Here is a 25404-nt window from a genome sequence, read left to right on the forward strand (position 1 = left end):
TCATTCACACAATAATGGTCACTGATAATCTGCAACCAGCAAGCCAAGCATTTCCCTTATTGAGAACTATCTGTCACATCAATTCTTTCCTTTAATACAACACTTCCACTGAAAGCCATCACTTAAATTATCTTTAGAAATGATCCTTATAATCCACTTTCTTTCCTTGGAAATAAAGCCACTGCTCATATATCAGTCAACCACTTGTCACCATCATTTAAAAAACATATAAAAACTCCAAAATTAGTTGTCTGCTAACAACTAGAACTAATAAAGAACAGCCACACTCAAATTTTTAAAAAATGTTCATGTTCAAATAGTTGTACAAAATGAATAACCACAAGAAAGTTACTTGTCAAATAATCAATGATATCTGCCTAACAGTAACAATGAAACTGCATGTATTATGAGTGGCACATGGAGAAAGAATGTAAACACAACATGTTTGTAATTGGTACAAATATTTCTCTGTATTACAGGTTTGCAAATCAGACCTTACATGACGCATCCTGGATTTTTAGCACAAAGAGGACAATATTACTAAATTTCCTGTTTTATCCCAAGGAACATAAGTTTTGCAATTGCAGAAGTGTCAGGACCAATGATAAATGTGTAATTTCCTTTTCTGCTTTCCTACCCTTTTTAAAAATAGGTTGTATAATATGTTTAGCAAAAGATGATCAACTAAAAAGTCAGATTGTAGATCAATACCAAAGTTCCTTTTTGAGTTAAAGTGATAGAATCTGTAACGAAAAATGAGTTTTTTATCTACCTTGAAGATAGCAGCATATTTCACAACACACAACGTGGGTTTTCAAAAGCACAGTCTGCCACTTCTGCAATATTTGTACTGGTAAGAAAAATAATGTATAACATTAAAAGTTTGTGAAGTTAAGTCATTTGCTGGAACATTACTCCTAGCTGAAGTGGTAGGGTACTAGTGTTATCCTGATACAAACATACCGCCGTTTGAGTACTGTACAGATTCCCATATGGAGGACATAGTCATAGACATCCATGGGGTTGTGAAGCAGCTGAATGGGTTGAAAATAAATAAATCGCCAGGTCCTGATGAGATTCCAATTTGGTTTTACAGAGGGTACTCTACTGCATTGGCTCCTTACTTAGCTTGCATTTATCATGAATCTCTTGCCCAACGTAAAGTCCCGAGTGACTGGAAAAAAGTGCAAGTGACACCTGTATATAAGAAGGGTAAAAGGACGGTTCCTCAAAATTACATACCAATATCCTTAACATCGGTTTGTTGCAGGATTCTTGAACATATTATCAGTTCAAATATAATGAATTTCCTTGAGACAGAAGTTGCTGTCCATGCATCAGCATGGCTTTAGAAAGCATCCCTCCTGTGAAACGCAGCTCGCCCTTTTTTCACATGATGTCTTGTGAACCATGGATGAAGGGTATCAGACGGATGCCATATTCCTTGACTTCCGGAAAGCGTTTGACTTGGTGCCCCACTGCAGACTCCTGACTAAGGTACGAGCATATGGGATTGATTCCCAAGTATGTAAGTGGCTCGAAGACTTCTTAAGTAATAGAACCCAGTTCATTGTCCTCAATGGTGGGTGTTCATTGGAGGTAAGGGTATCATCTAGAATGCACAAGGGAAGTGTGGTAGGTCTGCTGTTGTTTTCTGTCTACATAAATGATCTTTTGGATCGGGTAGATAGCAATGTGCAGCTGTTTGCTGATGATGCTGTGGTGTATGGGAAGGTGTCATCGTTCAGTGACTGTAGGAGGATACAAGATGACTTGGACAGGATTTGTGATTGGTGTAAAGAATGGCAGCTAACTCTAAATATAGATAAATGTAAATTAATGCAGATGAATAGGAAAAAGAATCCCATAACGTTTGAATACTCCATTAGTAGTGTAGCACTTGACACAGTCACATTGATTAAATATTTGGGCATAACATTGCAGAGCAATATGAAGTGGTAGAATTTGGGGAAGATGTGGTTCATCTGTAAAAGAGACCGCTTATAAGACACTAATACAACCTATTCTTGAGTACTGCTTGAGTGTTTGGGATCCCTATCAGATTGGATTGAGGGAGAACATAGAAGCAATTCAGAGGCGGGCTGCTAGATTTGTTACTGGTAGGTTTGATCATCACGCGAGTGTTACGGAAATGCTTCAGGAACTCAGGTGGGAGTCTCTAGAAGAAAGGAGGCGTTCTTTTCATGAATCGCTACTGAGGAAATTTAGAGAACCAGCATTTGAGGCTGACTGCAGTACAATTTTACTGCCGCCAACTTACATTTTGCGGAGAGACCAGAAAGATAAGATAAGAGAAATTAGTGCTTGTACAGAGGCATATAGGCAGTCATTTTTTTCCTCATTCTGTTTGGGAGTTGAACAGGGAGAGAAGAATGCTAGTTGCGGTACAAGGTAACCTCCACCACACACCGTATGGTGGAGTGCAGAGTATGTATGTAGATGTAGATGTAGATGAAGATCTTAGATATAAAACTAGAGACAGGTTGTATCTGCCCAAAAAAATGTCATGGGAATTCAATCTGGAATATTGTGTGCCCAGGGATATGTACTTAGGCTTCTCTTATTTCTAATATTTGTCATTGAACACATGTGTCATGCTCTCAGACCATTGTACCTTGTGTGTGCTGGTGGACTTTCTACTTGTCAGTGCATCTGTCAGAGGAGCTTGAAAAGTTGCAGCGTGAGGGATATGAGGATAGAAAAAGTTCACCATGCTAAGTAACTGTCTGGGATCATAGTAAGTTTTTGGCAGAGGCAGTTCATTAATGAAAGCCATGCTGTCTGATGTTGGATGGACTCAACTACAGGTGAAATTATGGCTAAGGAATGTGATACTACAGTACTGAAGTTGTGATTCATTGTGGTTGAGCTCTACACTGTTTCCTGAAAGAACTTTGGGAATTTGGGATAAGTGTCACTCATGCTCCATCTTAGTAAGCACAGCAAAATGGTAATGAAAACAGTATAGAGTCCATAAACCATTTTCAGGTGTTTGAGCCACATGCTTCAGGCCATCAGGATTAAAGAATTGCTCAAACAGGTCGAATGGTGTGATAATGGCAGTCTTCGGAATATCGTCTTAGCACATTAGACTATGAAGAATTGTGTGCTGTGGAGCTGTTGCACAAAGTATTGAATGTGATTTATTGAATATTTGTCAATAACAGTACATGTGTTGAGACTGCAATAATCTCCACATAACTGAAAGGTATCATTTTTATTAGGAACCAGGTGAACTGGGGATGACCAATTGCTATCAGACGGGTACAGCAGACTTTGCATGACATACTTTCTTAACAGTAAGACTCTAGCTCTGTAACAGATGACAGGATCTCCCACAGTATTTAAGCTGTGGAAGGGTACTATTAGTTATCATGCCAATGTCTGGTTCAGAGATGCTGGATGGGTTAGCACTGTGTCCTACGAGACAGAAGAGAAATGTCACATAAAACACAAGGGAAATTAAAGTCACTGACCTTGTGTGTTGTCAGCAAGGCTGGCAAAGTAGAAGGGCAGGTGAGTTGTCAGGACCCTTGATGGAAGTCGGGCGCAAAGCAGTGATGGCATTGACTGTGCTGAGAGCGACATGCCAAGTTGGCCAGTGTGTTGGTCAGTTGATGGAGGATGCTATTATTAGCACATAATGCATCTACTTCTTGGTACTGAGTCAAGAGATTGGTGAGGGACGTAACAAGAGAAGCAGTCAGGTGGGAACACTTGGAGGAAGCACAGATGAGAAAGACACAGTGAACCACAGGTGAAGCAGGCATGGAGGGGAAGGAATTGGGAATGTGCATGCTCAAAGTGTGGTGAAGTCAGTCAGCTGCATGAAGATCTGGTGGGAGACCGAAATGACTAAGGAAATCAATCACAAGGACTGGGCCATCTGTGCTGACAATGTGGGAACATCCAAGAGAATTGAAGCTCAGGCTGAAGCTGAAACTGAAACTGAAGATCAGTGGCCCCACAGACTGTGATATCGGAGCTCTTAGCTGCTCATAGAAACATCAGGATTGGTAGACGACTAAAGGGGCAATGCAGAGAGGGATGACACTTGAATTGATACCTGTGTCAACAAAGAACAGCATATGAGTAGCTAGATCAGGCATGTAAGGTCTGCCAGAGGTGAAGACACAAGGACTTATGAATGATCTCGGAGGTGACACTCTGTTGCAGTGATGTAGGATGATGCACCTATAATGACCTGCACGGCGACTTTGGGTTGCATGTGCAAGGAGATTAACAATTTCTTGCAGTGCCGTCAAATGTCACATGGAATCAGAATATCATGTCAACAGGGTGTGGTGTGCAAAGGGAATGGCTCATGCCACCTGCCGCACTATGCGTCACTACTAGTGATGGAACAGTCACTAGTAGAGGGGCCAGGAAGGTGGTCCTGAGCTGCTATAGCTAACAACTGCCTCCCTGGTGGCAGCTTGGTGCTGTCTAGTGTTACACACAATCTTGCACACCCGTAGGCATGTGGGGGATGGGGAGGGGTGACTGAAACACTTGCTAACTATGCCTGATGCAGGGCGACTCACTGGGGACAGGAACTGGCAGCGACATATCATGTGCTATGCTTGATCAGCAAGGTAAAGCTGTGCATCTGAAGGCTTACTGACATGGAAAAGAAGTTGTAGTTGAGCTGCCGAGTAACTTCGCTGCCCACAATGTCCATACAGTCCATAGTGCCACTTTTTGAAGCACTTCAATGTCAATGAGGGCATGCAATCTGTGCCAGAGCTATGGTGGTGATTTGTTGCCCAGCTGTTCTTCGTGTACGATATGACAAAATGTGTCCTCTGGTGAAAGAGACAGGTGCTCAATAATAATGTCCCATGTGCTAACATATTTAGATGAGCCAGGTGGTGAGAGTATTAGGTGAAGTGCAGTGTACAGAGTGTAGGAGCAGAGTCCCAGGCATGGCATTGCCAGAGGTCTTAGTGACAGTGCAGGAGGTGGTTTGTCTGCATGACACATACAGTGTGGTTGGCGTAGAAGTTGGGATGACTTGCATGGATGTAATGGCTGTAGCTGGCTGAAAACACAAATGTGAAGGATCTGTGCACTCGACAGAATGACATGGTTCTTGTGTGAAATACAGATCACACACCTGCTGGAATTTGGGAGTGAGAAAGATTCATGTTTGATGTGTGTAAGTCCATATGGTGAAGTGAATGTAAATCTGTAGTTGCCAGAGAAAGTGGCATCTGGAGTCGGCAGCATGGCGTGACATTCCCACATGGTAGTATTATTTCGCAAGGGTTAAGTTCATATGGTGGTGTGTTCGGCAGTAAGACAAGACGATTTTGTAGCTGCAGTTGCACAGAGGAATACGATTGTGTCACACTCATTTCATCGGGCATGGAGAGCATTGACTGAACATTGGTATTAAACCAGCCCATTGTTCATAACTGTTTACGCCAATGGCTCATGAAAGGAAATGGCACTACACTCAATGGAGAATAAAATGATTCCACACTTCTGATTGAAGTACACTTTTACTACACATAACTTAGAACAGAATTAAGTAAGCAACATGGGCACCAACTAAGTTAGAGGCAAAGAAGCTAGCTCGAAGAATGGACACCTATCGACGGGGTGGCTGTCAATAGTCACCACAGGTACTCAGCAACAATTCATAACACTCTTAAGTCTGCAACCTCTACTTTCAGTTAATGATTTTTTTTGACAGTAATGTAGCAAAGTGGATGTGTCAAACAGCTAGAAAATATACATACATTGATGTGTTACATTGTAGGTAATTTCATCATTTTTATTTTAAGCAGCTATTACTTGTAACTAAGTAAACCAGTTAATGCCATGTTGTTAAGCTTCCTTATACTCTTATATGGTTTATCAATGTATTTGTATGGTTTGTGTATGTTTTCATAATTGTATAAACCACTATACAATAAAATTAATACATTACATCCTCTCATGGCTAATGAATGCTTACAATTTATTAATGAAGTTAATAAACCCTAATATAGCTCAGATAAATTACCAAAGTGAGTGGATAACTATTGCTGTAAATGGCATTTTACCTCAACCAATAGGTCTCATCCTAACTACCACCCTAAGATATACGAAATATTCATGTGAAATAGTTAGATATGTTTGTGCAAATTAATTAATTTGTGGCAGTACAAAATCTTTAAGTTATAATTTATTCTGCTAGATGAAAAACAAAAGTTTTTTGCTTCATAAATTCTTGATTGATAGCTCCTTTTTCCATCCAATTAAGGTAACACCATTCCCAGTCTTCAATTAGCTCTGATGGCAATTTGGCAGCTGCATTTTAAAGTGTCATCAATATGTTTATGCTATTATGACTGCAACAACAAATGATTTAACAGTTAGAAAGATCAGGAAACTCAGTTTGAAGCAGTCTTTTTTATCCCATTATATGTAGAATAGATTATACTTTCAGAATTTCTTCTATAAATTCATCTTCTCTATGTGTATTAGAAAATTTTAAAAATAGAAATGTGGTAATTTGTTGCAATTAGGTAATCATGTAATTTGTTTTTGCTGGGGTCTAGTATGTACAAATGTGAGCACCCTACATTGAATAAAAACTGCAACAAATGACACACAAAAATAATAGTGTGTGCAATAACAGAAGCATATTTACAACCTTGCTGACAATCAAAAATATTGCCATTATTCTTAAGAGACAGAGTAACAAATTCATATGCTGATTTTTTATGATTTTATACCATTTTATAAACAAGGGTATCAGAGTAATTAGTAACAGAAGGCCATTTGTGGTTTCCTCATGGTTCAGTTTATTTCTAAGCTGTAGAAAATTAGAGGTCTGCAGTTAACGCAAAACCTATCATTCTCTAATACCAGTTTCTTCACATAGTAGTAATGAAAGTATTATAAGAAAGTACCCAGTATCTGAGCTGAGGTTGGGGGGGGGGGGGGTGGAGGTAATACTAATATTGATGTTGTGAAAGTAAGAGATGTGAAATAAATTCACAGTGCCATGTTTGTGTTGCAGTGGTTCTACCAATATAACAGGTGGGTATGACATTGGTTGTTCACAATAATGCATCAAATTAGCTAAGTGAGTGATTACAGAGTGGTCTATGACCTGTTTTTCCATGTAAACTATGTATGTCAAATGGGTAATTGGTATGGCACTTCACAGTGTGGTGAAAATTTTGTTTTCACTTTTTTGATCACAGGGTTTCACAAAAAGACCCTGTTACCCTGTCAGTTGGGCAGTAACACTGTACGTTTGTGACTTCTCTCAACCAGTCTCAGTATTACTTTTAAATTTCTTCCATATCAACTTCAGTTGTATTGTTAAACTCTTCACTTCACCCAAATAAACACCTAGTAGCAACTTACTTAACTTAAAGGGAGAATTCATTGTGTGTCTGTACACTGCCATATATGGTGTGGGTGTACCACTCACTCATAAATCCTACTTTTAAAAGCAGACAAAATGTGTGGCTGATAGTGATCCCAATCACTATGTGCCTTGTTCACATAGTAAGATAACCTTTTAACAATCATTTTCTGAACCCATTCTAAATGACCATTGGCTTTAAGGTGGAAGGAAGATGTTCTCCACTTTTTAATGATCAAAATTCAACAGACTTTCACAAATAAAGCAGACATGAATTTTGTTCCTTGGTCTATCAGAATCAAAAAGGCAATACAAAGTGACTGAAAAAGGCCTTCACTACTGTCTTCACTGTCATATTGTCAGTTGGTACCAGAACCAGGTATCCAAAAAATAGATGACTAAGGAGTGCAGGCACACTACACTAACATGGATGTAGCATGGATGTTGTATAGATTCGGTGGCCACAGGTTGGCAGCAATGGCACTGAGGAAGAGATGTCTCAGCATCGAAGCCTGACTCTCAAGTGGAGCAGAGAAGTGCACGCACAATGGTCATGTGAATTGAAAGATACCTTCTGCTGTACTCATTGTGAAAATGTAACTGTTCACTGATCATACAGTATGTCAGATCCCACTCCTGACACAGGTTGTACAGGGACTGAGGGTAGGGTAATGAGTGGGCATCCAGTTAGGGGGTTTTCAAGTATTAACAGTAGAATCTTGTAGGTAGAAATCAGAAATCATGATGTACTTTGTGACAAGGGTCACATGAGATGTGTCTAGGGAAGGTGGAGAGGCTGCCAACAGGTGGGAGGAACCATCACGACTCAATTAAGGCAGAGTGACTAGAGCAAAGGAGGACTGCATATTGTATTGTCAGGATGGAGGCTGAAGGGAGACACAGTGAGAAGTCTGGGATCCATTCTCTTCCTGCAACCACCAGAATCACACGTGATATCCTCCCATGCTTTCTACTGCCTGAGTGCTACAGGTGAGGTTTGCAAAGTCCACCTCATCAGCAGTCACCAGCCATCTGAACAATGCTTGGCCTGCAATATGGGCCATTTATGAAGCACTAGTCATGGGAACAGTCCCTCAAATGGACACAACTTGAAATGTGAGAGAAGGATCTGTGCTCATTGAAGATTAAGCTAATTATTTTTAGTAAAAGTTTTCTAAATAAATGTTGGTGACTGCCCATATTTAGGGAAGAGCAATTGTAAACTTATTATTGTTTAACTGCATGTCAGTAGTAACTCAAAAGGTGGAGGACATGTGCAAAGCTAGGTCTGAAGTAAATGCTTTAGTGGGACAGTCAGCATAAAGCAATGCAGAGTTAAATGGCAAGCTAGATGCCACTAAATCTGACTTAAAGCTTGGATTAAATGTGAAAATAGATGCTCAAGGTGTTAAATTTGAATGATCTATTGCTGAGACACATGCTCAGACCACTACTGAGCAAATTGCAAAGAGAGATTTAAGTAATACTAAAATAAAATAAACAGGTTCAGAAATTACATTGTTGATTCACATCAACAAATGTTAAAAATTAGGAATAAAATATCAGCATTATAATCTCCTATTTTAAATTTAAAATGGCTATGACATTCTGAGATAGTTATGTAGTGTGATTTAATGAAAAATGAGATAACAAACAATTCAGAGATAGGAATAATGATATAAAACAGATTGAAGAATTTACTGAATTTACTTATTCAAGTCATGCTTAGTCTCACAAAACAGCAAGGTCAAACTTAACATGGCACTGGTAAAACCGGTTCTGAGAGACATGGATGACTTCACAAACACTTGAAGAGAGCATTTGTGCACTTGAAAGGAAAGTGCTCAGAAAGATCTATGGGCCTACATTCAACAGAGAAAATAGAAGATGGGAAACGAGGCAAAAAGGGGACTTCTACCAACGTTTTGGGAAGGCTGACATTGGTAGGACCATCAGAGTATGATGAATTCCAGTGGTTGGGACATGTCTTAAGAGCTGGAGAATCTATCCCAAACTGAGTGTTCAATATCCAGCTGATTTGAAGATGCCCAAGAGGTCGCCAAAGGAGTAGTTGGAAATATAGGGTGATGAGGACATTGCAGAAAGTAGAACCAAGAGCATCCCTGGAAGATGCAATGGACATAAGAAAGTGGAACATCTGCCAGAAATACCTGCAACTGTGATCACGACAATGCTCCTTTCTGTGTCACTGATTGTGTTATTGATCTTTGTATAGTATGTTATTCTGGATTGTAATATTTCTTTTGCTTTCTGTCATGGGCCTTTAAGGTCTGTTTAAGCTCAAACATTGTTTTCTAGCATATACTGCAGACTCAGAAGCCCAATCTTTTTAGTATTCACACTGTATCAAGAAAGTGATGGATGACATTTCTAGCAGTTATTACTTTAGAAAAATCTAAACTGTGAGATTACTCATCAATAATATTTCAGGTCTCATTTATTTACATTTGAATATTTTCTACATTCACATTTCTGTATTTGAATGTGCAATGCTACTGGAAGCTTTTACAGATTAGTTTCACCTGGTATTTTTGGCTACAAGGTCGGCAGTGTTGATTGATAAAATAGATTTGAGATTTCACAATAAATGGTTCTAACTGCACTAGCTACTGGTCTGTGTACAGTTTGCGATCATAAAATTTTTTGAAGGGGCCAAGGGGTGTTTGGTGCTAACTTTTCTCCCTTGACTCTCACTGCATATGCCCTTGACAGGATAATCTAACCTTAAAGGCACTTCAGAGTCCAAAAATTGGAGTCACAGGAGAACTTTCTGTTTGTTAGTGGCATAATAATGTCAAATTGATGTAATATCCTTTAATTGGGATATGAAAGTCCAAACATCAGCTGTATGTATTACTGAGTCCTTAAGGACAAAATTAATTAATGAAATTCTATCTTTATTAACTTGCAGAAAGCATAACAGCTTATAACTGGGTACAGGATAATGAAGGATATTCATATGTTGTGTTTGAAAATGCTCCACATTTCCACCAAACATTTGAGTTTTCCATTCCTCTTGTTTAGCTCTTGACGCAGCATTAATGTAACTTTCTGCAAGAAGACGTTTATGTATGCCCATATGATATTTTTTAATTAAAATTAAATTGTAAACTGTGCCCCTAAAATTTTGTTATCAGCATGTGGAAATGGCAGTATGTGATGACACTGTAGTTTGAACCATCATTGCACATGCTGTGATGCCATTGTAAGATGCAAGTGAGAAAGACAAACAAACCTATGCATTCACATTTATTGGTATTAGCAGCACACAAATAAATCATCGCCTCTCAATTTAACCCAGCCATCAGACAAGACTAAGGATGTATCTATCACAAGAACTAAGTATTTGCATTCATATTAGTTGACATCCCAATCTCTTAACCTTATGCCATCTTCTAACATGGCCTACACCTTTGGCTACAATACAGGTCAATCGATCATTTCACTGATATAATCAATATTTCATGTTCATATTTGCTGTCATCACTACCTCATAAACACACTATCAAAATGCAAGATAACCTATATCTCAGACTGCACTACAATCTGGTATGTCTCCACAAACAAGTTTATTCATTATTGCTAAGTGGCTTCTGCAACTCACAACAAAAATATCACTACTGATGCTAACCTAGACTTCGGGTTATGCTGTTACTCAGTTGGTCACCAGGACTAAGACTTTGCATTTGCCTTTGTTATCTCAATCACATCAGAACCGAATGTTAATCTATGAACCTAACCTAGATCTTGGGCTATGCTACAGATTAATCTGTCACTAGAACTAACTTCTCGTGTCAACATATGTTCGTCTCAGAAACTCGTAAGTGAACTGCTTCTATCGAACCTAATTTACACTGCTGGCCATTAAAGTTGCACCACCAAGAACGTTATAAAATAATGAAATTTCATATATTGTGCATATGCAGTACAGTATGACAGTTAGAGATACCAGTTTGATTCTTGATGTACTTGACAATAGTCACACACCCCAACTTTGGTTCTGATTTATAATACATATTATAGAATTTGGAAAATCAGTGCTTTAATATGACGTAAAACTGTCCAAAGGATATTGTCACTTAGACTTAAGTACAGAGATGATAAACTATAAGGAATGCTGGATATATATGGTAATGTGTAAATCACCACTAAACTAACCACTCACTATTCTTTAGGTAAATCTAACCTTCAAGTACAGTGGTGGAACAATGTAAATTAACCTAAAAGTGTTTGTGTCACAATCAATAACAAAGACCAAGTTTTTAGCTATAATGGAGATGCAAAAATTTGCCTCTTTACTGAAACTGATCATGAGTTTCAGGTATGTTGATGTGTATTAAACTTAGTATGGAAGCTAGTTCATAAATGTAAATCACACTAACATGTAGCAAGTGAATGACAAGTGGCATACATCTGAAACATCTAATAATAATGTTTGCATGCCAGTTTTTAGGGACTCAGCTTGATGTACAAAATATAAATCATCCTTCCTTTGTTAGCAGTATTATATGTGAACATAAAGGAGGTGAAGACATCTTTTGCTCCTTATAATCCTATCAAACATGGTGGAGTTTGATCCCTTTGCAGTACACTATACTAACTGGAGAACATATTAAATGAGTATGTGGATGTATGGATCATTTTCACAAGTGCCCTAACCAGTGTATAATGCTAAATTGAGGGCAACTAAGAAACTATTTGTATTAATGTTGGTGAAGTATCAAATGTATGCCTGGGCATTTCCCCAACACATTATAATATATATTTGGGCAAATGTAAAAATACCTGCTGTCTGGATTCTGAGGCTATATTGAAATCTGAAGTGAATGACTGCCTAACTTTAACTTATAAATGAAAGAGATTTTTCAAGAACAAGCTGGAAACGTGGTGGAAGAATATTTATTGCTATGAAGAACTCTTTCATAACCTAAAAAATTAGTATGAATTTGCTCGTGAAATAACTTGCATGAAGATAAAAGTTCAAATATGGGTTAAATATTGTTTGGCCTGTTGCTTTTATAGGCCACCTGCCCCATATATTACAGTGACTGAATGAATCAGCAAAAAAGAGAGATGTCTACATTCTGAGGGGTGGGAAAGACCCATCATAGTTCAATAGCTGTGTAAGGAAGTTTCAACAAATATATACTGAGCTTAATCACAGATTTAAGCAAAGTTGAAACACTTGGCTTGGCATTCTGCCATGCTGACCACTCAGCTAATGGGGGCGGACCATGGTCATGGAATTTGAAAACTACTTAAATGGTTCAATAGAAAAAAGTCATTGGATCTGATATAATACAAGTTCAGTTCCATGCAGATTATGTGACAGAATTTGCTCAAGTTTTAACAGAATTTAAACTAGATATCTCATATAAAATTAAATTTTATGTAGAGGAAAGGCAGGTAAGGAAAGGTAGTTCATCCATTGATAATGTAGCTTACAAAATTTTCATTTGATTTGTCTTGAGAATTTCTCACCAATTTGGGCTCTTGGAAGTTATGATTAATAGGGAAAACAGATGACATACAGTGAAAGGATTTGCATTTCGTCACAGGTTGATTTACTCAGTGCCCATGACCTTGCCACAGCGGTAACACCAGTTCCCATCAGATGATGACATTAAGTGCAGTCGAGCTTGGGTAGCATGTGGATGGTTCACTGTCCAGATCTGCTGAGTGCTGTTGGCAAGCAGGGTGCACTCAGCCCTTGTGAGGCCAATTGAGGAGATACTTTAGTGAGAAGTAGCACGACTGGTTATAAAAATTGGCAGTGGATAGGAGACTGGTGTGTGACCACACGCCCCTTCATATCCATATCCAGTGATGTCTAAGGGCTGAGGATGATACAGCAGCCGATCAGTACCGTTGAGCCTTCAAGGCCTCTTCAAATGGTGTTTGTTTTTATTTTTCATTTACTCAGCACACAAGTTTCATTGAAATGCTCATCCAGCTCAAATGTCAGACACATAAGAAAAGCATGCCCATCATAGAGAAGCTATTGCCAAAATTCTGAAGATACACATTCTTAGGACAAAGCAACATATCTCACAAAATGTCCATGATGGTAGGATCATAGAATTTTAGCCCCTACTGAGATGCAAGCCTACTGACAATCATTCTCCTTATGTTCAATCCACAAATAAAACATAGAGGTAGGATTAGGGGTGGGGAGATTCTAGTGGTGCAAGCACACTGAGATAACAGAAGTCATGGGACAGCAAAACGTACATTCTCATATTGTGGTAGTATCATGTACACAAGGTATACAAAGTCAGTGAACTGGTGGAACTGTTATTTCCACTCAGGTGATTCATGTGAAAAGGTTTCTGATGTGATTATGGCAGCACGATGGGAATTAACAGACTCTGAATGCAGAAGGGTAGTTGGAGATAGAGGTATGGCAAATCCATTTCAGAAATCGTTAGGGGATTCAATATTTCAAAATCCACTGAATCAAGAGTGTGCAGAGAATAGCAAATATCAGGCGTTACCTGTCACCACAGGCAATGGAGTGACTGATGGCCTTTAGTTAGCGAACGAGCGCAGCGGCTTTTGCATAGAGTTGTTGATGCTAACAGGCAACCAACACTGAGTGAAATAAGCAAGAAATCAATGTGGGTTGTATGAAAAATGTAACCATTAGAATAGTGAAGCAAAATTTGGCACTAGTATGCTGTGGCAGCAGATGATCAACATGAGTGCCTTTGTTAACAGCACAATATTGCCTGCAGTATCTCTCTTGGGCTACCGACCATATCAGTTCCAACCTAGCTGACTAGAAAACCATGGCCTGGTCAGATGAATCCTGGTTTCAGTTGGTAAGAGCTAAGGGTAGGGTTGAAGTGTGGTCCAGATCACATGAAGCCGTGGACCCATGTTGTCAACTGTGCACTGTGCAAGTAGGTGGTAGCTCCATAATGTTGTGTGATGTGTTTACATGGAACGGACTGTGTCCTTTGCTTTGTCTGAACTGATCATTGACTGGAAATGGTTATGTTTGGCGAGTTGGAGACCATCTGCAACCACTCATGGAATTCATGTTCCCAAAACAATAGCATTTTTTTGGATGACAATGCACTATGTCACAGGGCCACAGTTGTTTGAAATTGATTTGAAGAATATTTTCGGCATTTAAAGTGAATGATTTGTCCATCCAGATCACCTGACAAGAATCCCATAAAATATTTATAAGACATAATCAAAATGACAGTTGATGCAGAAAGCCCTGCACTCGCTACTCTTTCACAATTATGGATGGCTGTAGAGGCAGAATGGCTCCATATTTCTGCAGGGGACTTCCAATGACTTGTTGAGTCCATGCCATGTTGAGCTGATGCACTACACTGGACAAAAAGAGGTCTGACACAATATTAGGAGGCATCACATGACTTTTTTTCCTCCTGCACACACAAGAAAGTTGCTCACAGAATAAAAGTGATGAACATGTATATAGATACAATTCATACCTCTAGACCAGGAAGAAAGATAATGAAAATGCACACTAGCTGCTCCAGCTGAAGAACCTGCTATTGTAACACTAGCTGGATTTCCTCCAAAGGATGCAATATTTGCTTGTATCCAGCGAAAGGCCATGGACTGATCTTTTAGTCCATTGTTTCCTGGTAGTAGTTCATCTTCTGTACTCAGGAAACCTGAAACAATTTATAATTTTAAGAAGGTGGTGCTGCACGGATTTTAAATATTTTAAGATGGTTGTGATTTACTGCCAAGAGCTGTTGATAAATTTTTTACTCTATTACTTTTCTCAGTAATTAGCAGTATGTAGAATGCCTCCATACAATACGGTTAATGCTGAGTGTTAATACTACAAGAATGAGTGCACAGTTTTTTTACTATTTGAGGAAAATGGCGAATTCCTGGCTTTATTATTTGAGTGCACTGATCTTATTGCCTAGAATGATGTTTGCAAAAGTTTTTATAACCTGACAAAGGTCTGTGGATCAAAACTGATTGTACAGAAAAGAAATTTTATCAGCAGCTAATTTACATATATTTTTAGAACTGTTTATAATACACTTGGACAGTTAAGCCATAGTTTGTCAGTCATGCAACATCTTGAGCCTTGAAACAAAGGTCTTTTACCATGGAACATGTGATACTTGCAAATGAACTGAGTTTCTTTAATGTCTCAAGAATTTTATCTGCCTGAAGAATGGAAATATTTTTAGTTTCCAATAGATTCTATTTCAAAATGTATTTAACTTGTGCCTGGTTTTTGATAATACTTTTGATAAATTCAATGACAGGTACTGATTATTCATTTATAGTAGAGTAATAACATAACAAACAGATTTATAGTAGAGTAATAATGTAACACATACATAATTAAATACATTACTGACAGGATTTTCTTGATTTCAGTGCCCCATAGGCTATTACTGACCAGGTTAAGGGGGGAGAAGGGTAAACAGGGGTGGGAAGTGGCAACAGGCATGAGGAACAGGCCAAGAAATTCTTCTGACCGCTTTGTTATTAATGTACAAAATAGGTTTGACCTGTTGCCTCAGTCAGAAACTGATGAGCCTCTCACAGAAGTAGATGTACACAGGGCTCAACAAGCTTTCAGCAGCAAATTGATTAAGAATGTAGGGAAGTCTGCAAAGAGAAAGAAAGTCTTGTTGCTAGGTAGTTCGCATGCTAGGGGTGTGGGCCAACTTCTGCAGGATGAATTAGGGTTGGATTTCCAGGTCACAAGTTTTTTCAAACCTAGTGCTGAACTTGGGCAGGTTACAGAGGATTTAGGTTCACTATGTAAAGGTTTTACTAAGGAAGACACCGTGGTTATTGTGGGTGGGCCGGGCAACAGTATTGACAGAGATCCGGGGTACAGCATAGAGTGTGACCTGGCAAAGATTGCATCGGCATCGAATCATACCAGTGTTGGGTTTGTGTCGGTTCTGGAGCGCCACGATCGACCTCATTTGACCTCTTCTGTCAGGAGAGTTAATTTGGAGTTGGAACGGCTACTTGGATCTGGTGCGGGGTCACACATTGGTGTGGTTCGTGTTGATTCACTCTGTAGGTGGGACTATACTAGACATGGCCTACACCTCAACAGGAAAGGGAAGGGTAAACTGGCTGGGCTGATAGCAGGAAATTTAAAGGGGGGAGGAACTACATCTCATGGTGGAAACTCTTTTTTAGTGTAAGATCAGTGTCCAGTGGGAAACTCAGCCATGCAAGTACTAAAGATGTCAAAAAAGTTCAAGATAGTTGCAAAAGTAAAATGAAAAATGTTAGTATATTTCATCAAAATATTGGGGGATTGAACAATAAAATTGATGAGCTTCTGCTTTGTTTAGAAGATATAGAAACTGAGAATGTAATAGATGTACTATGCCTGTCTGAGCATCACATTGTCACTGATATGCAAAAGGTTAGCATCAATGGGTACAAATTAGCTGCACATGTAAGTAGAGATAATATGATGAGAGGAGGAGTTGCCATATATGTCAAAAGCTTCCACAGTGCAAAAAATTTAGAAACTAAAAAATTTTGTGTAGAGCAACATATGGAAGCATGTGCCACTGAACTTAAACTAAAGGATGGCACTTTCATAATTGTAACAGTGTATAGGTCCCCCTCAGGGAATTTCCAGCTATTTCTGGAAAACTTGGATGCTTTAATGTGCTATCTGTCAGACAGGGGGAAGCAAATTATCATTTGTGGGGATTTCAATGTTGATTCCCTGAAAGAGTGTAATAGGAAGAATGACCTTTTAGTATTACTCAGTTCTTTCAATTTGAGCTCCGTCATTGATTTTCCTACTCGGATAACAAAGAACAGCAGTACATTGATAGATAACTTTTTTATAGACCAAGATAAGTTTAAGGACATAAATGCTTATCCTGTTGAGAATGGTCTTTCAGATCATAGTGCACAGCTTGTTACAGTACATGACATAGCTCCATGCAGTATAATAAATCAGACTTTCAAAGCAGTGCGTTCAATTAACAATATAAATATTGCAAACTTTAGGGAAAGCCTACAGCAGCTAGACTGGGATGAAGTGTATAAGGAACCCGATGCAAACTTGAAATATAACTTATTTCACAATACATTTTTAAGGGTATTTGAAAATTGTTTTCCCAAGAAAATAGTTAAACATAATTCCAAGAAAACATATAAAAAACCTTGGCTAACTAAAGGAATAAGAATATCTTGCAACCGCAAAAGAGAACTGTATCTAACAGCAAGATGGAGTACTGACCCCGAAATTGTTCAATATTATAAAAACTATTGTGCGGTACTAAGAAAAGTTATTAAAAAGTCCAGAAGCATGTGTATCATGTCTGAGATCAGTAACTCTGATAATAAAATTAAAGCAATTTGGAATATTATTGAAAGGGAAACAGGGCAACCAAGAGCACAGGAAGACTTTAGTGCAATAAAATTGAATGACAAGTGCACTAACAAACAATCAGAAATTGAAAATATTTTGAATAATCATTTTTTAAATGTTGTGGAGAAAATAGGATCTAGATCTTCACTAGAAGAGGCAAGGCTATTAATAGAAGAGGCCATACCTGCACAGTTTGAAACAGCTGTAATTCCACCAACCTCTCCCTCTGAAATCAGTAAAATAATAAACTCACTGAAAAGTAAAAGCTCTTACGGAATTGATGGCATTTCCAGCAAAGTACTTAAAGCTTGTTCCCCACAGATAAGTAGAATTCTCAGCCACGTATGTAATAGCTCTTTGGAGCAGGGTGTTTTCCCTGATAGACTGAAATATGCCATTGTAAAACCATTGCATAAAAAGGGGGATATGTCGGATGTCAACAACTACCGCCCAATCTCTCTTCTGACAGCTCTATCAAAAATTTTTGAGAAAGTAATGTATTCAAGAGTAGCCTCCCATATTTGTAAAAATAAAGTACTAACAAAATGTCAGTTTGGTTTTCAGAAAGGCTTTTCAACAGAAAATGCTATATATGCTTTCACTGATCAAATATTAAATGCTCTGAATAACCGGACATCACCCATTGGTATTTTTTGTGATCTCTCAAAGGCCTTTGATTGTGTAAATCATGGAATTCTTTTAGATAAGCTAAATCATTATGGTTTGAGTGGGGCAGTGCACAAATGGTTTAATTCATACTTAACTGGAAGAATGCAGAAAGTTGAAATAAGTGGTTCGTGTAATGTTAAAACAGCTGATTCCTCAAACTGGGGTGCTATCAAGCACGGGGTCCCACAGGGTTCGGTCTTAGGTCCTTTACTGTTCTTGATATACATTAATGACTTACCATTCCACATTGATGAAGATGCAAAGTTAGTTCTTTTTGCTGATGATACAAGTATAGTAATAACATCCAAAAACCAAGAACTAAGTGATGTAATTGTAAATGATGTTTTTCACAAAATTATTAAGTGGTTCTCAGCAAACGGACTCTCTTTAAATTTTGATAAAACACAGTATATACAGTTCCGTACAGTAAATGGCAAAACTCCAGTAATAAATATAGAATTTGAACAGAAGTCTGTAGCTAAGGTAGAATTTTCAAAATTTTTAGGTGTGTCCATTGATGAGAGGTTAAACTGGAAGCAACACATTGATGGTCTGCTGAAACGTCTGAGTTCAGCTACGTATGCTATTAGGGTTATTGCAAATTTTGGTGATAAGAATCTCAGTAAATTAGCTTACTATGCCTACTTTCATTCACTGCTTTCGTATGGCATCATATTCTGGGGTAATTCATCGTTGAGTAGAAAAGTATTCATTGCACAAAAACGTGTAATCAGAATAATTGCTGGAGCCCACCCACGGTCATCCTGCAGACATCTATTTAAGGATCTAGGGATCCTCACAGTAACCTCACAGTATATATATTCCCTTATGAAATTTGTTGATAATAATCCAACCCAATTCAAAAGTAATAGCAGTGTGCATACCTATAACACCAGGAGAAAGGATGATCTTCACTATGCAGGGTTAAATCTGACTTTGGCACAGAAAGGGGTAAATTATGCTGCCACAAAAGTCTTTGGGCACCTACCAAACAGCATCAAAAGCCTGACAGATAGCCAACTAACATTTAAAAATAAATTAAAAGAATTTCTAGATGACAACTCCTTCTACTCATTGGCTGAATTTTTAGATATAAAGTAAGTAAAAAAAAAAAAAAAAAAAAAAAAAAAAAACTTAATCATTAGTGTCATGCAATATTTTGTGTAATGTAATTTCTTGTACAGACATCTTTTATTAACCTGACACGTTCCACATCATTACGAAGTGTCGTATTCATGATCTATGGAACAAGTATTAATCTAATCTAATCTAATCCAGCGATGGCCATGCAGAGTGATGTGTCTGTGCTGAAAACAGTTCAGACCAAGTGACTGTGACTATAAACGGGTTTGTGTATTGTGCTGCGTAAAATAATTTATATGTATTGAGATTCTATATCCTTGTACATCATTGGGTCATTCTTTGTCTAAGCTACAGAGGAAACAATCCATACTGGTGGCCACATCTACAAAAACACCCTCATTACAGTGACATTTAGTGTTGAAGTATTTTTTGAGTGTCTAAAATGCAACCCACAGGCACAACTTCATGCCCACCAGCCATTCCATGAGAGTTGGCAACCCTGACTATGTCAGGTATTAATGCTGCTCAGTATCCACAGCACTTGCAATGACAAACAGCATGCAAATTAGAACATGATGGGAGTGCAGAACACAGTGATTGTGATGCAACAGTGGTCACCTTTAATGGTGAACTCATGCTCCAAACTTAATACAGGAAATTTTGGCGGTCCTGTATGACCTACATGTGTACAGACTAATTTTACATCTTCTGCATCTACTGCACCTACCACATTTCATACATAGATCGTTGGTATGGCAACCAAAACCATTGCGCAACACCAAGGCCATATGCAGAAAAACTACAAATTTAATGTTCACGAGGACAAATAACATTTCAACTGTGGATCCTACACCTACTGCAATATACACACATACTGCATATACCATGCAATGATTACCAACATTTGACATGATCTTTCTGCAGCAACAACCCTGGGACAATAGTACTGCCATGTTTGGTCAGACAACTATGCCTAGTCTGCCAACAGATGCCATGGTAGTGCCTTACTATCTGATCTCTACAGGGCAGAAATTAGTGGATTACACCGTGCAATGACAAGAAGCAATGCAATCAAAAATCATTCCATTCATGCCTGAGCAGGTTTGCAATAACAGTACAAATTTTTACAACATTAGGAATTGTGCATGACAACTCAGAATTTGTCATGCTAATATCACATATCACTGAGCACACAGAATTAATTAGTGACCTAACACTCATGTCACTTGCCAGCATCAAAAGCAACACAGCAATACTCTTGCAACATGTTTCCCATTCACTGGAGCAACAGCTGTGGCGAGTGAAACAAGAGGAATGTTTATCATACAGCTGATTCCCTCAATTACGGTCATTAATAGATCTGATGCTGTCCAAAGCTGGTCCCGGTGGAGGTTCGAGTCCTCCCTCAGGCATGGGTGTGTGTGTTTGTCCTTAGGATAATTTAGGTTAAGTAGTGTGTAAGCTTAGGGACTGATGACCTTAGCAGTCAAGTCCCATAAGATTTCACACACATTTGAACATTTTGAGGTGTCCAAAGATGTGTGAAGCTGACATCACAACACCTGGCCCAAGCGCTGGAGCATGATGCAACACCAGCAGCTGGTGATACTGGTACAGTTGATTCTGCCACCTCTTCGCTTCTGGTACTATGCACATTTCAGTGATGCTGATCTCAACCATCAATAGCCCTGCCTGCACCCAAACTTCATGCATGAGCCAATATAGGTGCACTGGCCCACCTAGCATTGACGAGTCACCTCTCCTCCACAGTGACATTACAAACTGGAGACCACATGCACATATGAGACACATCCACCAATATATATTTCCTGATCAGCACAGACTCAGAAGTAAGGTGTGTACAGTACCAAGACACATACTCAAAATTAACTATGAGGTTCCAAGTTTAAAGCTCCATGTGGCAAATGGAACCAACATCCACATGCATGGCAAAGCTGAATATACCATACAGATGAGTTATGTTGTCCTTGAACGTTCTACCTCACTGACATAGCAGAACCAGTCCTGCAGATTGATTTTCTTAGAAAGTTCTGTCTCCTCCTTGACCTCAACCAGGGTACTCCATTCCATCACATGGCATAATAGTTCATCCAATGGCACTTCACCTCAAATCTGCCACAGGCTGCAAGACAACATTTGTGGCTGCTCACTATTGCCAGTACAAAACTCTAAAATATATTGCTTGAATGTACCGAGGCAACACGTGCTGTCCCCACCATCCAGGCATGTCTCTTCCTGACCTATGATGACTCATGTCCCCTAGATTATGATAACAACAGATGATGTTAGTAAATACATGAGAAGTTGCTCACTCTCACACATGTGCGAGAGCAGCTACAACAACCAACACTCATCACAAAGGCTGCAAATGATGCAGCCACATCCTCAACTGGCAATAACGCCCATCCACAACACACTGAGGATGTGGTGCGGTCTGATCTCCAGTGACTACAAAAAACATGTTGTGGCAGCTATGAATGATGCAGTGATGCCTCTGATGGCCAAACACATTCCTCCACAACTGACCAAGGAGGCCACACAGCCTGACCTGCTACAATGACAACAAGCACATACCCCAGCAGTCATGAATGATGCAGCTATGCCTCTAACAGATGTTCATGCTCTTCTGCTACATGCAGAGATAGCTGTTCCATCTGTACTACTATATCGACCATTCTCTCTGGTCAGTGAAGCACATATTGTGTCACCTTTTATGTTTTCCCAAACCCTCTCTGATCCCATCAATTATGGACTCTCAGTTCTACTTTATCAGTGCACAGTTAAAAATGATATGATGCACTACATAAATATGAAAATAGGACCCTAAGAAAGATGATTCTATTTGACTATGTGGACACTATAGTACACTTAACTCACACATGATTTTCAACAGTTACCCCACAATATACATAAGAGACTTTACCAATGTGCTCAAAGAGGCAAAGGTTTTTCTCAGTAGCTGACTGTGAAAAAGCACACTACCAGATCAATATGCATCCAAATGATGTTCCTAAAGTGGCCGTTACCACACCACTTAGCTTATTCAAGTTTCTGGTGATGCCAAATGGCCTAAAAAAGTGGTATGGACCTGGTAATCATTCACTGACAGGGTATTGTTTAACCTGTACTGCTGCTATGCTTATTTAGATGAGATTCTTGTTTTTTCTCATGATCATCAGAGCCACAAAGTTGACCTTGAAGGCATTCTCATTGCACTCCATGATGCCGGTATGATCATAAGTGAAAATTATGTAAAAACAATGGCACATGTCTCAGACATCTTCAAGCACCATATATGAATGTTCTTCCTAGCCCTCAAACACAATGCAGACATAAACTATTGTAGACATTGGAAATGCTGGCAGCATTTTCCCAGACTGCCTGTTAGATGCTACTGGTGTATTACATGTGGTACTGGACACACAGCTTACAATTATGATGGATGCAAGTGACAAAGCCATAGGTGCCATTCTCCAGCATATGTAGCAGATGATAAACAACCTCTACGATTTCGCCCCAGGAAAGCTTACAGCTCACAAACAAAATGGACAACTTTTAACAGCAAACTATTCACCCATTTTTATGAGGATATTGAGGGCCGTCATGTGATTAATAATACAGATCACGAAACTCTGGCAGATGCCATTCAACAACTTTTCATCTATGGTCAAACTGAGAAAATATCAACCTTTTGGTCTGATTGCACAGTATTCTATGGATGCCCACCATCTTCGTGGGAAAGATAATGTTGTTGTTGATTCTATACAGGGAGACACTGACATTGTTAGCAGAGTCAGTGCTGCCTACTCCTACACCCATCTCATCTGACCTACTGGATGTGGCAGAGAGTGTCAAAAGACATATAGAAATCATGCATACCTTCTCTGTTGACACATATGTTACAGACACTGTCCTTTCATAATGGATGCACTGACTATAAATATGTAGTGATTCAAGATGATAACTGTATGGCCAGCACTGTAGCCACCTTATAACAAACCATTTTAGGTGCTCCAACAGCATAGCCATATGCTTGATGTAGACTTAATTGGCAAGATAACGATAGTGTCTATCAACAAGTAAAGTCCACACAGACCCTTCACTCCTTGAATGACAAATATCATTCCAACAAGATAATACCTCAGGTGAGGCGCTTACCATTAGCTCTCTGCTGGAATGACCAGCCGATATCACCATCAATGTTACAGCTTTTCAGTCCAAAGAAGAAGCAGTAAAACAGATTGGTGTTCACTCCTCTATAGAAGCCATGCACAAGGCACTGGATTCTACAACTACACATGTCAGTAAAAAATGTTATCCACATTTTTTGCTTGTGAAACACAGTGGATTTCATGGCAGAGTCATGATTTCTCTCACAGACAGACCAGTTAATAATCTTCCTCCCAACTACTGGCATGACTGGCAACACAAATGTGACCCTGACAATGAGGTAGCTTTTTCACACATGTCAAAGTCTCTGGCAGCGAAGGAAGTGCCATTAGCCCTCACTACATTGCACTATGGCCGACCGTTGTGTCTTCCACTACGGTTAGCTCCGTATCACATTCAAGCTGTCTCCAATCAACAACTACCAACATGTCAATCAGCATTCTGAAGCACTCCAAGCCACGTGAAACAATCTGACCACAAAAGTGCCATGACATGTTGCAGGCCATGACACGAGCAGTCATTCAATCTTGCACAGCAGCCTGTCAAGAAACAAACTGGTCATGTCTCACAACAGTACTAGGCAGGGCACCGCCAGTCATGTGAACTTGCATGGCACCTACAACTACAAGCACCACACATTGATTGTTGACAACCCTCCTCCCTTGTTCAGCACTCTACACTTGAGGCATGGGCCCATTGGTTGTATAGAATCAGCTCAGTAAGATGAGGCAAGATGCTATCGTGTTTAGATGTGCACATGAATACACCGTAAAAACATGATGTTACACAATATGAGATGGGGGAGATGGTGGAGCAGAGAGGGCTCTTTGGAGACAGTGCCCCAAAGACTTATCACTGATTAGCAATGACAGTGCAGAGTGAAGTATTTGCACTCAAACACTGAGTTTGGATTGAGTGAGTGCATTTGTAAGATATTTGTGTATCAACATTAACAAAACACATTACAAAAAACATTAATTTTTTGGAGTAATTTTTGCAGTTTCAGAAAAGGTGAAGGGCTCCATTTAGAAATGGAATAAGAAAATACATTAAACTTCTGCTACAGAGCTGGATAGAGGTGAAAGTCTGAGAAGTCACCAAAGCACAATACTTTTGGCTGTGTATACTTTCATAAAGTAATTCCCATAATTAACAGTGTGCATAGATTAGCACTAGTCATCATGTATGGTTAGTATACTTTACACAAATAGATTGCTTTTGCATTTTAGTGAATAATATTCCCATTGGCTATACTTGATGGTGGATTTAAATAATACAAAGTGGAAAAGAAGAATGAATGAGACCACTGATCTTGTCTAGGAAACATATTTCATCTAGGGAAGCAAAGTGTCATCACAAATTACAGAACACTGAAAATGAATGATTGCCATTCTGTACAGATAAATGACAACTCACCAAGAATACCTAACCGGTAGTTTATGGTTACTACAATAACTTCATGATCCAGTAAATAATCAGGTCCAAAGTATCTTCCAGAACCACTCATAAAGCCTCCTCCATGAATAAACACAAAAACATCTAATAAGGGAGATACTCCATGTGGTGTAGGCAACTGGAACAGAAAGACATAATTCATACATGAATATACAGTGGGCATAATGGTATCAGTCTTGTCTGGTAATTTATGAGACTAGCTAGTTTCATTAATACAATGCATTCTTGGGAC

The 25404-nt window shown here is 39.0% G+C and overlaps 1 protein-coding gene across 1 annotated transcript in view; it reads right to left on the reverse strand.

Moving 5' to 3' along the window:
* Positions 1 to 25404, reverse strand: part of LOC126273244 (venom carboxylesterase-6-like) — a 143242-nt gene that overhangs the window by 72588 nt on the left and 45250 nt on the right. Inside the window, exons 3-4 of the mRNA XM_049976792.1 lie at positions 25134 to 25290; positions 14878 to 15063 (exon numbers count right to left, since the gene is read on the reverse strand). Of these exons, the coding sequence (XP_049832749.1) occupies positions 14878 to 15063; positions 25134 to 25290 (343 nt within the window). The remainder of the gene's footprint in view (positions 1 to 14877; positions 15064 to 25133; positions 25291 to 25404) is intronic.

This window comes from Schistocerca gregaria, chromosome 1 (genome assembly GCF_023897955.1).
Source record: "Schistocerca gregaria isolate iqSchGreg1 chromosome 1, iqSchGreg1.2, whole genome shotgun sequence".
In the NCBI taxonomy this organism is placed as follows: domain Eukaryota; kingdom Metazoa; phylum Arthropoda; class Insecta; order Orthoptera; family Acrididae; genus Schistocerca; species Schistocerca gregaria.